The sequence below is a fragment of the Mesocricetus auratus genome, unplaced genomic scaffold (genome assembly GCF_017639785.1).
Source record: "Mesocricetus auratus isolate SY011 unplaced genomic scaffold, BCM_Maur_2.0 Super-Scaffold_100019, whole genome shotgun sequence".
NCBI classification, from domain to species: domain Eukaryota; kingdom Metazoa; phylum Chordata; class Mammalia; order Rodentia; family Cricetidae; genus Mesocricetus; species Mesocricetus auratus.
In genome coordinates, this window is record NW_024429200.1 from 17130505 (window position 1) to 17146652 (window position 16148).

The 16148-nt window shown below is 39.3% G+C and overlaps 1 protein-coding gene across 1 annotated transcript in view; it reads left to right on the plus strand.

The window, feature by feature from the left end:
• The window catches only part of Slc13a1 (solute carrier family 13 member 1), an 85983-nt gene extending 70046 nt beyond the window's left edge, over positions 1-15937 (plus strand). Inside the window, exons 13-15 of the mRNA XM_040728655.1 lie at positions 11928-12089; positions 13617-13754; positions 15401-15937. Coding sequence (XP_040584589.1) covers positions 11928-12089; positions 13617-13754; positions 15401-15538 — 438 coding nt within the window. The 3' untranslated portion in view covers positions 15539-15937. The remainder of the gene's footprint in view (positions 1-11927; positions 12090-13616; positions 13755-15400) is intronic.
• The last annotated feature ends 211 nt before the right edge of the window (positions 15938-16148 follow it).

Sequence of the window (16148 nt, forward strand, 5' to 3'; positions counted from 1 at the left end):
CCTCTGGCTTCTTAGAAGTTGTGTATATCTTTTTTTTTTTAATTTTAAATAGCTTGTTTTACATGTCAATCCCAGTTCCCTCTCCCTCCCCTCCTCCCACACTCCCCTTCCACCCTCCCTCCCACCCTATTGCCAAATCCTTCAACATAGGGGATGTCTAGAGTCTATCATTTTACTCTTGGTAGGGTCAAGGCACTCCCCTAAGAGTCCAGGCTGAGAGAGCATCTCTCTTTGTGCTATAGGCACATGAAGACAGATTGTATACCAGGGATAGACACTGATCCACAGCTCAGAGCCCCATAGGTTGTCCAGGCCTTCTCACTGACACTCACATTTGGGGGGTCCAGATCAGTCCCATTCTGGCCTCCCCACTGTCGGTCTGGGGTCCAAGAGCACTCCCCTGTTCAGATCAGCTGTCTCTGCTGGTTTTGCCAGCCCATTCTTTGCCAATTTGCTCATCATTCCTCTCTCTCTGTCACTGGGTTCCTTGGGTTCAGTTCGGTGCTTAGTTGTGTGTTTGCCTCTGCTTCCATCAGTCCCAGGATGAAGGCTCCCGGATAGTTATAGACATCAAGTTCATTATCAGGAATGGGCATTCGAGGTGGTCCTTCCACTATTGCTTAGCTTGCCAATTGATGTTATACCTTTAGATCACTCGAGGTCACTCTGGTGCCTGATCTGTCTTCGATCCTATGATTCCCTGTTCCCCCTATTCTACCCCCACCCCCTCAACTTCCTGTTCCCCCATGACCAACTCCCTTCCTCTTTACCCCCTCTATTCTTCCCAGGTCCCACTACCCCCCCCTCGCCCTGTTCCCCATCCATTCAGAGGATCTTGTCTCCATCCTCTTCTCTTGGGTATTATGCATATATGCATATCTTTTAGGTTCTTTCCTGTGTCCCAGACTCTCTATCTGTGGAAGTGCAGACTGGCACTATCCTGATCCATATCTAAAATCCATATATGAGTGAGTACATACCATGTTTGTCTTTTTGGGACTGGGTTACCTCACTCAGGATGGTTTTTTCCAGTGCTATCCATTTCCCTGCGAATTTCAAGATTCCATTGTTTATTTCTGCTGAGTAATACTCCATTGTGTAAATGTACCACATTTTCTCTATCCACTCTTCAGTTGAGGGGCATCTAGGTTGCTTCCAGGTTCTGGCTATTACAAACAATGCTGCTATGAACATAGTGGAGCAGATGCCCTTGTTGTATGAACCTGCCTCATTTGGATAAATGCCTAAGAGTGGAATTGCTGGGTCTAGTGGTAGATTAATTCCCATTTTCCTGAGGAATCTCCATACTGATTTCCAAAGAGGCTGTATGAGTTGGCATTCCCACCAGCAGTGGAGGAGTGTTCCTCTCTCTCCACATCCCCTCCAGCATAAATTGTCTTCGGTGTTTTTGATTCTAGCCATTCTGACAGGAGTAAGATGGTATCTCAGAGTTGTTTTGATTTGCATTTCCCTGATGGCTAAGGATGTTGAGCACTTTCTTAAGTGTCTCTTGGCCATTTTAGCCTCCTCTACTGAGAATTCTCTATTTAGCTCTGTACCCCACCTTTCAAGTGGATCCTTTGGTGTTTTGGAGACTTGTTTCTTGAGTTCTTTGTAAATTTTGGAGATTAGCCCTCTGTCAGATGTAGGGTTAGTGAATATCTTTTCCCATTCTGTGGCCTGCCTTTTTGTCTTTTTGATTGTGTCCTTTGCCTTACAGAAGCTTTTTAGTTTCAGAAGGTCCCATTTGTTAATTGTCGATCTCAGTGCCTGTGCCACTGGCGTTATGTTTAGGAAGTGGTCTCCTGTACCAACTCGTTGAAGAGTATCTCCCACTTTCTCTTCTAAAAGTTTCAGTGTGGCTGGATGTATGTTGAGATCTTTGATCCATTTGGACTTAAGTTTTGTACAAGGCGATAAACATGGATCTATCTGCAGTCTTCTGCATAACACTACCCAGTTATGCCAGCACCATTTGTTGAAGATGCTTTCTTTTTTCCACTGTACAGTTTTAGCTTCTTTGTCAAAAATCAGGTGTTCATAGGTGTGTGGGTTAAAATTAGGGCTTTCGATTCGGTTCCATTGGTCTACCTGCCTATTTTTGTGCCCATACCAAGCTGTTTTCAGGACTATAGCTCTATAATAGAGCTTGAAGTCAGGTATGGTGATGCCTCCTGAAGTTCCTTTATTGTATAGGGATGTTTTGGCTATCCTGGGCCTTTTGTTTTTCCATATAAAGTTGCTTAATGTTCTTTCCAGGTCCTTGAAAAATTGTGATGGAATTTTGATAGGGATTGCATTGAATCTATAGACTGCTTTTGGCAAGATTGCCATTTTTATTATGTTGATCCTACCAATCCAAGAGCATGGGAGATCTTTCCATTTTCTGGTATCTTCTTTGATTTCTTTCTTCAAAGACACAAAGTTCTTGATATACAGGTCTTTCCCTTCCTTGGTTAACATTATCCCCAGATATTTGATGCTGTTTTTGGCTATTGTAAAAGGTGATGTTTCTCTGATTTCTCTCTCAGTCACTTCATCATCTGTATATAATAGGGCCACTAATTTTTTTGAGTTTACCTTGTATCCTGCCACATTGCTGAAGGTGTTTATCAGCTCTAGGAGTAACCTTGCGGAGTTTTTTGGGTCACTTATGTAAACTATCATATCATCTGCAAATAATGAAAGTTTGACTTCTTCTTTTCCTATTTGTATCCCCTTTATCTCCTTTTGTTGTCTTATTGCTGTAGCTAGAACTTCAAGTACAATATTGAAGAGATATGGAGAGAGTGGACAGCCTTGTCTTGATCCTGATTTTAGAGGAATTGCTTTGAGTTTCTCTCCATTTAGTTTGATGTTAGCTGTTGGTTTACTGTATATTGCTTTTATTATATTCAGGTACGTTCCTGTTATCCCTGATCTCTCTAGGACCTTTATCATGAAGGGGTGCTGGATTTTGTCAAAGGCTTTTTCAGCATCTAGTGAGATGATCATGTGGTTTTTCTTTCGCAGATTGTTAATATGGTGGATTACATTGATAGATTTTCTAATGTTGAACCATCCCTGCATTCCTGGAATGAAGCCTACTTGATCATGGTGGATGATTTTTCTGATGTGTTCTTGAATCCGGTTTGCAAGTATTTTATTGAGTATTTTTGCATCAATGTTCATGAGGGAAATTGGTCTATAGTTGTCTTTCTTAGTTGTGTCTTTGTGTGGCTTGGGTATCAAGGTAATTGTAGCCTCGTAGAAAGAGTTTGGCAGTGAGCCTCCTGCTTCTATAGTGTGGAATACTTTGACGAGTATTGGAATGAGCTCTTCTTTGAATTTCTGGTAGAATTCTGCACTGAAGCCATCTGGGCCTGGGCTTTTTTTGTTTGGGAGACTTTTGATGACTGCTTCTATTTCATTAGGGGTTATAGGTCTGTTTAGATTATTTATCTGTTCTTGATTTAGTTTTGGCAAGTGATATCAATCCAGGAAATTGTCCATTTCCTTTAAATTTTCAAATTTTGTGGAGTACAGATTTTCAAAGTATGCCCTGATGATTCTCTTGATTTCCTCAGAGTCCGTTGTTATGTCCCCTTTCTCATCCCTGATTTTGTTAATTAGCATGTTCTCTCTCTGTCTTTTGGTTAGTTTGGACAGAGGTTTGTCTATTTTGTTGATTTTCTCAAAGAACCAAGTCTTTGTTTCATTGATTCTTTGTATTGTTTTCCTGGTTTCTACTTGATTGATTTCAGCCCTCAATATGATTATTTCCTGGCGTCTGATCCTCCTGGGGGAGTTTGCTTCTTTTTGTTCTAGAACATTCAGCTGTGCTATTAATTCTCTAGTATGACTGTTCTCCAGTTTTTTCATGTGGGCACTTAGTGCTATAAACTTTCCTCTCAGCACTGCTTTCAAAGTGTCCCATAAGTTTGTGTATGTTGTGTCTTCATTCTCATTGAAATCGAGGAAGTCTTTAATTTCTTTTTTATTTGTTCCTTTACCCAGGGATGGTGCAATTGTGCATTGTTCAATCTCCATGAGTTTGTAGGGTTTCTGCGATTTGTGTTATTGTTGAATTCTAATGTTAATGCATGGTGGTCTGATAAGATGCAGGGGGTTATTCCAATTTTTTTGTATCTGTGGAGATTTGCTATGTTTCCTATTATGTGGTCAATTTTAGAGAAGGTTCCATGTGGTGCCGAGAAGAAGGTATATCCCTTTGTATTTGGGTGGAATGTTCTATAGATGTCTGTTAAACCCAGTTGGGTCATAACTTCTATTAATTCTTTTGTTTCTTTGTTAAGTTTCTGTCTGGAGGTTCTATCTAGCGGTGAGAGCGGAGTGTTGAAGTCTCCTACTATTAGTGTGTGAGATTTTATGTGCATTTTGAGCTTTAGTAATGTTTCTTTCACGAATGTAGGTGCCTTTGTATTTGGGGCGTAGATATTTAAAATCGAGACTTCGTCTTGATGTATTTTTCCTTTGATGAATATGAAGTGTCCTTCTTCATCTCTTTTGATTGATTTTAATTTGAAGTCTAATTTGTTAGATATTAGGATTGCTACGCCCGCTTGTTTCTTGGGGCCGTTTGATTGGAAGATCTTTTCCCAGCCCTTTACTCTGAGATAACGTCTGTCTTTGGTGTTGAGATGTGTTTCTTGTATGCAGCAGAAGGAAGGGTTCTGTCTTCGTATCCATTCTGATAGTCTGTGTCTTTTTATAGGTAAGTTGAGGCCATAGACATTGAGGGATATTAATGACCATTGATTGGTGATCCTTGTTTGCGCTTGATTTATTGTTAGTGAAGTTATTTTGTGTAGTTTCTCCTCCCTTTTTCTTTTAGTGTTTTGTAAAGTATGATTCTATATTGCCTGTGTCTTTGTGAATGTAGTTATCTTCCTTGGCTCTAGGTTTTCCTTCTAGCATTTTCTGTAGAGCTGGATTCATGGATACGTATTGTTTAAATCTGGCTTTGTCATGGAATATTTTGTTTTCTCCATCTATGGTAATTGAGAGCTTTGCTGGATATAGTAGTCTGGGCTGGCATCCTTGTTCCCTTAGCGTTTGTAGGACATCTGACCAGGATCTTCTGGCTTTCATCGTTTCCATTGAGAAGTCAGGTGTAATTCGGATAGGTCTGCCTTTATATGTTACTTGGCCTTTTTCTTTAGCTGCTCTTAATATTTTCTCTTTGCTCTGTAGGTTTGATGTTTTGATTATTATATGGCGAGGTGACTTCTTTTTCTGGTCAAGCCTATTTGGTGTTCTGTAAGATTCTTGTACTTTCATAGGCATATCTTTCTTTAGGTTAGGGAAGTTTTCTTCTATGATTTTGTTGAATATGTTTTCTGTACCTTTAAGTTGAAGTTCTTCACCTTCTTCTATACCTATTATTCTCAGGTTTGGCTTCTTCACGGTGTCCCATATTTCCTGAATATTTTGTGTTAAGGATTTGTTGGTTTTGAGATTTTCTTTGGTTGACGATGCTATGTCCTCTAATGAGTCTTCAACACCTGAGATTCTCTCTTCTATCTCTTGTATTCTATTGGTGATGCTTGCATCTGTAATTCCAGACCGTTTACCGAGCTTTTCTATTTCCAGCATCCCTTCATTCTGTGTTTTCTTTATCGTTTCTATTTCAGCTTTCAATCCTTCAACTGTTTGAGCTGTTTCCTTAATTTTCTTGGTTGTTTTTTCTTGGTGCTCTTTAGATTCTTTGAGAGATTTGTTTATTTCTTGAATTTTTCCCCCATTTCATGGATTTTTTGTTTGTTTTTTCTTCTATTTCTTTAAGGGATTTCCTCGTTTCTTCTTTGAGGCTCTCCATCATCTTCATGAAATAATTTTTAAGGTCTGTCTCCTCTTTTTCATCTATGTAGTGCTTTTCAGGTCTTGCTGGTGTTGGATCCCTGGATTCTGGTGGGGTCGTGTTGGTGTTTCTATTGCTGAGTGATCTCTTATTCTGTCTTCTTCCCATCTCTTCTTCCAGTGGGTGCTGGTGGGGGCTTTCTGTTTCCACTGGTCTCCTTCCTTACTGCAGCTGAAGCTGAAGCTGGCCTCGCTGGGGTTGGGGTCTTGGAGGGGCTGATCTCTTTCCTGAAGCTGGGCTCGCTGGGTTGGGGTCTTGGAGGGGCTGATCTCTTTCCTGTGTGGGCGGCTCTTCTGAAGCTGGGCTCCCTGGGTTGGAGTCTTGGAGGGGCTGATCTCTTTCCTGTGTGGGCGGCTCTTCTGGAAGCCGGGAGCGGCCCCGAAGATGGAGGGGATGGGTGATGGGCGGGTGGTCCCAGCCAGAGACCCAATCTCACCTGAAGCTGGGCTCGCTGGGTTGGGGTCTTGGAGGGGCTGATCTCTTTCCTGTGTGGGCGGCTCTTCTGGAAGCCGGGAGCAGCCCCGAAGATGGAGGGGGATGGGTGATGGGCGGGTGGTCCCAGCCGGGGACCCAATCTCACCTGAAGCTGGGCTAGCTGGGTTGGGGTCTTGGAGGGGCTGATCTCTTTCCTGTGTGGGCGGCTCTTCTAGAAGCCTGGAGCGGCCCCGAAGATGGGGGGGATGGGTGATGGGCGGGTGGTCCCAGCCGGGGACCCAATCTCACCTGAAGCTGGGCTCCCTGGGTTGGGGTCTTGGAGGGGCCTGTGTGGGCGGCTCTTCTAGAAGCCGGGAGCGGCCCCGAAGATGGAGGGGATGGGTGATGGGCGGGTGGTCCCAGCCGGGGACCCAATCTCACCTGAAGCTGGGCTAGCTGGGTTGGGGTCTTGGAGGGGCTGATCTCTTTCCTGTGTGGGCGGCTCTTCTAGAAGCCTGGAGCGGCCCCGAAGATGGGGGGGATGGGTGATGGGCGGGTGGTCCCAGCCGGGGACCCAATCTCACCTGAAGCTGGGCTAGCTGGGTTGGGGTCTTGGAGGGGCTGATCTCTTTCCTGTGTGGGCGGCTCTTCTAGAAGCCTGGAGCGGCCCCGAAGATGGGGGGGATGGGTGATGGGCGGGTGGTCCCAGCCGGGGACCCAATCTCACCTGAAGCTGGGCTCCCTGGGTTGGGGTCTTGGAGGGGCCTGTGTGGGCGGCTCTTCTAGAAGCCGGGAGCGGCCCCGAAGATGGAGGGGGATGGGTGATGGGCGGGTGGTCCCAGCTGGGGACCCAATCTCACCTGAAGCTGGGCTCGCTCAGTTGTGTATATCTTTATATTTTATTTATTTCAATGCTCAGGACAAATTGCTGTCTTTTCGTCTTGATAATTTGTTAGGAGAATATCATTTGCTTCTAACTTTCTTACTAGTTTCTGCCTAGTGTTTAGATTCTGAACTTTTAGCAATAGGATTCAGTAATAACTGTAAGTCTTAGAATTCAGAGAGCCTTTCGCAAAATTGCTTTAGGCTTAGATTTGCCTTGCCTCATAACCTGTCCAGATGAAAATGGTAGAAATATAAGACAATAACAATTTTCTCTTCTACTGTTTCAGCAGTAATGAGATCTGAATTCTCAGAATAAATCACTGGCATCTCTATGTCTGCTGATTTGAAGTGTGAGGAGAGCAGAATCAGAAAGGCTGGCTCTCATAAGAATTTTGCTCATCTCTCCTCAAAATTTGTCTAGACTGGACTCTAGACACCCAAAGTGGCTTTGAAAGCATCGACCAGACCCTAGAACAGCAAAATCTGAGGAAATGAAAAGGTGTGGATTTAGTCTGATGCATATGGCTCTCTCAGTGGAAGAATTAGGAAAATCATGGAAGGAAGACTAATTCATTTAAAAAAAATCCTAGTCACCAGAATCTGCATTCTGCAACAATTTCCAGAAAACAAAAACAAAAACAAAAACTCCTCCTGAGTAACCAAACTGAAGTCCTCAGCTTCCCACAAGAAAAAAAGTTCATACACAAATATGACCCTAAAAATTCATTTTCCAGAATACTAGGAGACAACTTGAAAAAGTTTTGTTCAAAGTCATAATTTGTTTGGCAAATGTCTCAAGCCAGAGAATATTTCTATTTGCAAAAAAGAAAAAGAAAAAAGCATGAGATAGCAATTATGCACTATTTACCTCATTCTGTGACCTCTCTATTAAATGCCCCTGATTTGAAACGATTGATGTCTTACAAAGTGATAGACTCTCCAACTCTGTTGTTGGTTTTTTTCAACACATTCCTCAAATACTTTTTCTATGATAACTGTGAAAGATTAAATACTGTTTTCTCAAATTTTCCTAAACTCCCAAGAACACAATAATAATAGTGACAAAAATTCTACCAGTCTTTAAAGATTAAAACTGCACAGCACAGTCAATAACAGACAAAAGGTGTTCAAAACTGTACATGACAGCAGGAAAATGTTGTAGGAGTAAATGGTTTTGTGCAAGTGGATGAATGACATGGGTCAGAACATGGAAGAATCCTCAAGAAAAGAGGTGATTTAAGAGTAAGATCCCGAAAGGGAGAAAGAATTGGAAGCAATAAATTATAAGTACAGGAGAAGCCAGATGTGGATATTAAAGATAGTTTTAAAGCTTTCAATGTCATTTTATTTCTTCAAATACCATCCCCATTCATGAAGGGCCACACAGCCTTTAGAAAATTGATTTATTCTATAGCAAAGTTGAAGCATTGTCTCCATCAACAATCCTTGCTTACTGCCAAGAGCTTTAAAACACCATTTAATGGTCTCTTTAAATAATAAAAAAGTAGGCAGTCAAAAGTCACCAGATAGTTGGGGGAAGCCCCATATATAATTACAAAAGACAGAAAAACAAAATGAAATCTAGAAACAAAAAGAAATGGAACAAGGAAAAGGCAAAAAGAGTGAACAAAGCAGAAAAAACATTAAATTTTGTCATTTGTGCCTCAAAGAGATGTTAGAAATATTAAAGATATGAAAATTAAAAATAATACTAAAGTAAATTTCTAAAACTTAGAATTATAATAGCAACTATATATTTAAAAGACAGCAGCAATTTTAGAAGATAAAATCGAACATATGTCAGAAGTACAACAAAAGGGTAAAAGAGGGTAAACACTAAAAGGAGATGATTGTCCAGTGCCAAGTGGTCAGCCTACAACAAACACACATAAGCTACACTAACACTGTCATCATCCTATACATTTATGCATGCATATGTGTGTATATACATTCATGTATGTGAGTCTGTATGTGTGTGTATAACAATAACATAGAAGGGGGCATGAATTTGAGAGGGATTAGGAAGCATGGGAAAGGTTGCAGAGAGGAGAGAGGGGAAAATTATGTAACTATATTTTAATTAAAACTAAAGTAAAATTTGGAAAAGATAAGAAAACTAGAACATTAGTCTACAAACGCCTTAAGAGACTGTTTAGAAAGAGAAAGGGACTAAAAAAGAAGGACACTTCTAAAAATAGCACAAAGAATTTTTCAGAAGTGAATCCTCTAAGATTCTTGCCTAAGAGAGCTATTAAGATGTTCGTGCTGGAGGAATTCCTGAAGATTCTACATTGTAGATCTCAGAATCTTGAGGTGGATATAGAATCATAACGGACTCCAGAAAGGATCACTAGCAAGTGGTGTGTTCCCTTCATGTCTCAATCAGACATATATAAAGCAGACTCTTAATTCATCTCCTAGGAAGTCCTTATAATTTAGTTTATATTCTTCTAACCACTATATTCATTATCCTTATATGTATAAATTCATAAATCTAATATTCATATTCATATATGGCTCATTGGATAAAATGCTTCTTCTACAAGCTTGAGGAACAGAGTTCAAATTCTCAGGACCTGTGTAAGTGGTAGGTGGATGTAGTGGCCTTCTGTAATCCAAAGCAAGCTAGATAGATTAGCCTTATCAGTAGACTTTTGAGTTCAATTGAGAGAACTTGCCTCCACATATAGCATGAAGAGCAATAAACGTAGACTCTTGACATCAAACTCAGGCTTACACACACACACACAAAAGAGCCTACACACTCAACACAAACGTGCACTTGCACAAACATACATGTGCTAAAATACAAACAAATAAAATAGTTAATTCTGTATATGAATCAAAACAATAAACAATACAACTGATACATAGTGCCCATGTCTGTTATGTTTGTATTCACTTTGGAGCTGAGTTTACTGCTTATAGTCAATTTTTTTCTGATGTATAGCCTAGTTTGTCATAAGTATAATCTCACAAAATGTAGGCTTTTCCTAAACTTTAGAGGGAGAAAACAGAATAGCAAACCTGTAATTGTGTGCAGGCAATATTTTGGACTGCATGCAGTGAATCAAAGATCAGTATCCAATCAATCTAAAGAAGCCCACAAAAGACACAAAAAATAGATTAACTGCTTAACATTGCTGAACAATTTCAAAGATTTCAAAGCTAGAATTCTAGAAATCAGAGCAAGGAAAACAGTGTGAAGAGAAATCGAATTTTCAGACCTATGGAGACTCTGCAAATGTACTTTCCATCCAACGACCTCAGCACATATGAAAAGATGTGTTCCTCCAAATGAGTGGAGTGTAGGAGGGGTTCCCACAAAGCAGAGTGGTGAGACAAGTGGGTAGCTAAGTAGACTCAAAATGAGGCTAGTCCAGATGGAGCAGAAGGAGGGTCTGTTCCAAGACACATCTCGAGGGAACATGAAGAAAACAAGTCCACTTTCTTATAGTGTTTGTTGGCTTGTTGGATAGGTCTCCAGATAATTTGAAGAGCATGATGAATTAGTGAGAAGTACTTAGACAACTAAGCAAGCAGAATATTTTCCTTGGAAAACAAGAAAAGTAAATAAAATCTTAGATGGTTAAATGGCCCAGCAATGAACAATATTTATATAATTACAGCAATAAATATCAAATATTGATTTATCCAAAGTATTGCTATGTAATGAGGAATTAAGAGGCAGAAGGTATTATGTAAGATGAATGGCACAAGAAAACATAATCCTCAGGTAACATATTAGGTAATCAATAAATAATGTTTCAAGTTGAAATTTTAAGAAAAAAGCATAATTAGAATGTTATTTTGAAGGGTGACTTATACTAATCCCAAAATATCAGTGCAAGTAGCTAATAACAGTTGAAAGTTCTTGCTTCTGGGGGATACAGTTTAGGAAAAGGGAGAGGAACCTGAGGCTTCCCTATTTTTTAAGCTCTATAGTTCATCATGACTTATAAAGACATTTACATATGTTAATTCCACAAAATTAAGATTTAATAGAGAAAAGCATGGAGGGACAATTAAACTTCTTAAAGCAAGACAATCATATTGGAATAATTCTGAAAACTTGTCCATATCAAAATTATCCATCTTTACCAAAACAAAAATATAGGAAATGATATTTTAGAAGCTAACATATTAAATGTGTGTGTGTGTGTGTGTGTGTGTGTGTGTGTGTGTGTGTGTGTGTGATTAAACTGTGCTTCATTAAAATGAATTCTATGGAGCCGGGTGGTGGTGGTGCACGCCTTTAATCACAGCACTCGGGAGGCAGAGGCAGGCGGATCTCTGTGAGTTCAAGGCCAGGCTGGACCGACAGCCTCCAAAACAATACAGAGAAACCCTGTCTCGTAAAATCAAACAATAAAAAATAAATAAATAAATAAAATTAATTATATGATGTGTGATAGTTGTGTAGCTTGGTCTATTTGTGAGCCTACTAGCAGTGGGGTCAGGGCCTGTCCCTAATGCTTGGGCTGGCTTTTGGGTATCTATTTCTCATACTAAATTGTCTTACCCAGCCTCAATACAAAGGGAGGAGCTTGTCTTACCTCAACTGTATATGTCATGCTTTGTTGAAAGGGACACATGCTCCTTTCTGAACAAAAACAGAGGAGGAGTAGGGAAGGTGGGGGAGATGGGGTAGGGAACAGAAAGAGAGGAGGGAGGGAAAACTGTGGTTAGGTTGTAAAGTAAATGAGAAAATTGAATTAATTAAAAAATGAATTATGTGAATAGTAAATACTGCAAATTTGTTTTGTAGGAATCAGGACTGTCTAGCTGGATAGGAAATAAACTATCTCCTTTAGGTTCATTACCAGTTTGGCTAATAATTCTGATATCTTGTTTGATGGTCACGTCATTGACAGAGGTAGCCAGCAACCCAGCTACCATCACCATTCTTTTCCCAATATTATCTCCTTTGGTGAGTATTACATTTATGTTACTTTCCTCTAGCGTATGTTTTGCTGTTGTTTGGACTGCAAGTTCTCATCCTGTTATATGGAGTTTCTTTTGACCCAAATGGACCTTCTGTAAGCAATTTACATGGTCTTTTTTGTTCTGTTTTTTGTTTTTCAGACAGGGTCTTTCTGTAGCTATGGTTGTCCTGGAACTCACTCTGTAGACCAGGCTGGCCTTGAACTCATAGTGTTCACCCTGCCTCTACCTCCCGAGTGATGGGATTGAACAAGTGCAACACCACCGCCTGGCTAGCAATGTACATGGTGTTTATATGCACTAGATAACTTTGCTCAAGGGAACTGTGTTTGACATTCAGGAAGTATAGTCTTTAGTAAACAATTTACCTTCTCTCTTTCCAGGGTTTTGTTTGTTGTTTTGTTTTCATTTGCAAATGTATGAAACCATCCTGGATCCATGGCAGCTATAAAATGATTCAATAGTTCCTAACACTTTGAAATATCTCCCTTCAGAACAGTGTTCCTAAGTTTCTGAGAAGTTCTTCCTATAAAAGATGTACAGATGAATGACAGATAGTCTTAGCCTTGAGGCCTAAATATCTTAGACAGGAAGTGAGACAATTTGCTAAGACATGGGGAAAGAGCCCCTCTGCCTTTATCATGCTCCAAAGCAATTACACAAGATAGCTTTGAAACGTTTTTCTGATTCAGGTGGGTTATTTTGGTGAAAATAAAGCACTTTAAGTTAAAAATTGAGTTAAAGAAATAAGGATGGTCCTTTTGAAAATGCTTTCCAGCCGCTCCACAGGATTATTTGCTCATGTACTTGAATGCTGATTTGAATTAGCAAAGAAAATATATGTTGTTTATCAGTTGCTTATTGGCAAGAGATCACAGGCAAAATGTCATCTCAGCATTCTGCTTTCTGTTTTATTTAGTGAAATAAAGCTGTTAGAAAATTATGCAACAATTTCCAGATAATAGCAATTCTCCTTAAGTTATGATCACTAAGTACTTTTAAATTTCTCACAGAAGTGATGGAGTTAGTAATACCCTGAGAATCTCTAGAGTCATAGAACCTTCCCGACATGTTCTTGGTTGCTAGTTGCACACTTGATAATTTCTTTTGGTGTCTCTCACATTTGTGACATCATCTATTATTTTGAACTATACTAGTCATCTTACAATACTCAAAAATGTTTACAAATATACAAAGATGCTATATTATAGAGTATATCATGTGCATGTAAATAACACTAATCACATCATAAATAAATTTGGTTTTATGTAGTTTCTGACATAAGTGACACTTTATTTTCTAAATAAATTATAAAGGTCTAAATATTTAACAATAACCATAAAAATAAGAGACACTTTAAAATACTCTGGAAAGGTATAAGTTAGGCATAATTTTGTGCTATTAGGTTTCAACATGATTCTGGGGAAGTATTTTTACAGTAAGTTTGCTCACTTGCATGTTTGGTGCCTGCCCTCAGCATTTAAATTCAACCCTCCTTTGGCTCTTCCCACAGGCTGAAGCCATTCATGTGAACCCTCTTTATATCATGCTCCCTTCCACACTCTGTACATCATTTGCATTCCTTCTGCCAGTTGCAAATCCACCCAACGCAATTGTTTTTTCATATGGCCACCTGAAAGTCATTGACATGGTAAGTCAGCAGCTAAAAGAACACAATACCATTGACTATGCTTTGCATACATGATGGGGCAAATAGGCGCTAACCTTGCACTTGAATCCACCAGTGGGAAAATCAGAGTTTGAAGTCTGTTTCTAAAACTCTGCGCATGACCGGTCCTAGAATTATTTTTTAAAAAGCAGAGATGCTAGAAGAGGACGTGCTGTTAGAATTCATGCTCACAAATACAGATGAGGAATGCGTGAGCACTGGTCTGGGGAAAGGAAAAGTACACAGAATTTGTTAACATGACTCTTTAAACTTATGTCAAGATTAGGATCCATCCTAAGGCAAGAAGTCAAAAAACCCCATCAATCAAAGCAACACCATGGTTCTTTATCACAAATGCTTATGCGCCATTTTCTATGATGAAGACCCTGCCCGGTGCCTGAGGGAAAGTCTCTTTGTTATAGCTTCTAGCACCGGTAGGGCCCCTGGGAGAAACAAAGGCAAATTTAAGTGGTAGAACACACATGTTGTCTCCAAATACAAAAATAGTGGTAGCTGACAACCAATTTGAGGATATTATAATCATAACCCACTCTCTGTCACCAATTTCCAACCCAAATGAGAATAAAGCCAAAGTCAATTCTGTGAGTTTTCTACATCCATGAAGTTACACAGTGAGTTCCTGTTCCTTCTTCCCACCCTGATTACTGTCCCTGCATACAGAAAAATAAAACTGATGGAAATACTTCTGTGTACAAGGCACATAACATTTGTTGGAAAATAGAATATGTTTAATATAAAATATACCATGTATGTATGCATGTGCTTGTGTGTGTGTGTGTGTGTGTGTGTGAATGAATATAAGCAGACTTATGGAATAAATGTGTGACTTGTATGAACCTAGCAAAGGATACCCATAGTAATCATGCTAAACATTTCCCTTTTGCTTTGGAAAGCCATGTTTTAATGCAGAGAATTCAGGAGTAGCTAAATACTGTGAGAGAACAAACCATGACTATTTTAGGCTTTGCAGGTCATAGAGTCTCTGTCATAATTACCCTCCTCTCCTATTGTATCATATAACCAGTCAAAGATATTCTATAAACAAATGAGCAAGGTTATATTCTAGGGAAGAAACAAAAACAAACAAATGGTAATAACAAAAGCAATTTACAAGCAGCAGGTGACAATCTCTGATAGGTAAAAAGCTATTTTGAGATTGTTCAACGGACTCTAGAATTATTATGTAAGACTTTCAAAAATAACTATATTATGATAGAAGAATAGTAGTGACATTACAAAATTTCAATTAAAGAATACTCGTGTGGGGAACCAATAATGCTAAGTAATCCTAAAGAATAAAGTTGTCACATGGCATTCTGAAACCTATCCATTGAGAAACAAGATCATCAATCTCCAATTACAACTTAACATACAAGGGCAGATTGACTTTACATATATTCTAAAGAGAAACCTCTCTGGTGCCATCAAAATGGTAATTAGGGACAGATTCTCATTTGACATGAAAGGAAGAATATCCCTAGTTGACGATAATCACAACATACACAGGTCATTGAGAGTGGATGTAGATCAGGTTATGTGATGCAATTCTGAAACCTTTGTAGGATTTTTCCCTGGTAGACTGACATTTATGCTTTTTCCTTTTCTAGATTAAAGCTGGACTTGGAGTAAATATTTTGGGTGTTGCTGTGGTGATGCTGGGCGTGTTCACCTGGATGGACTCTATGTTTAACTTCACTGAGTACCCTTCCTGGGCTCCTGGCTTTGTTAATCAGACCATGCCATGAGAAGCACAAAATTGCTACCTACTTCATGGTGACTTTGGGACTTGCTAAGAATTCATTGTAAGATGTAGCTATGTATAAACAACACATATAAATCAGTGATGTAATCACTGAAGTCCCAGTGCATGCTTCATACTCATTGTCATAGAGTCTATATGTATTTTGAAATACAACTAAAGAACATCTACATGCCTTCATCCAGAAACCTAAGGTTGAAATTGTGTTGGCAGACATCTACATGCTCTTTCTCCACGAACATGATGCTAATGAACTTCAAAGAAGTTAGGCCATTTGCCATATCTTATACTTGGAATTCACTGTAGCATTTCAAACATCAGTTTATTATTTGAAAATCTTCTTATAAAACTAAAAGCAGAAAATAAAGTGTAAAAGTGAACATGATACTTGGATAAGTCACTTCTATAGTATTTGTCAAGGGACTTTGCTAAGGAATCAAGACATGGCCATCTAGAATCATCAAAGTGAAATGTGTATTTATTTATTTATTTATTGAAAACTCCAACTGCATTATCATTAATGTATAGAAAACATGAATTGAAATTATAATAGTTATAAATTCCAAAATTCATGAATCTATTTGATAGTAGAAAAT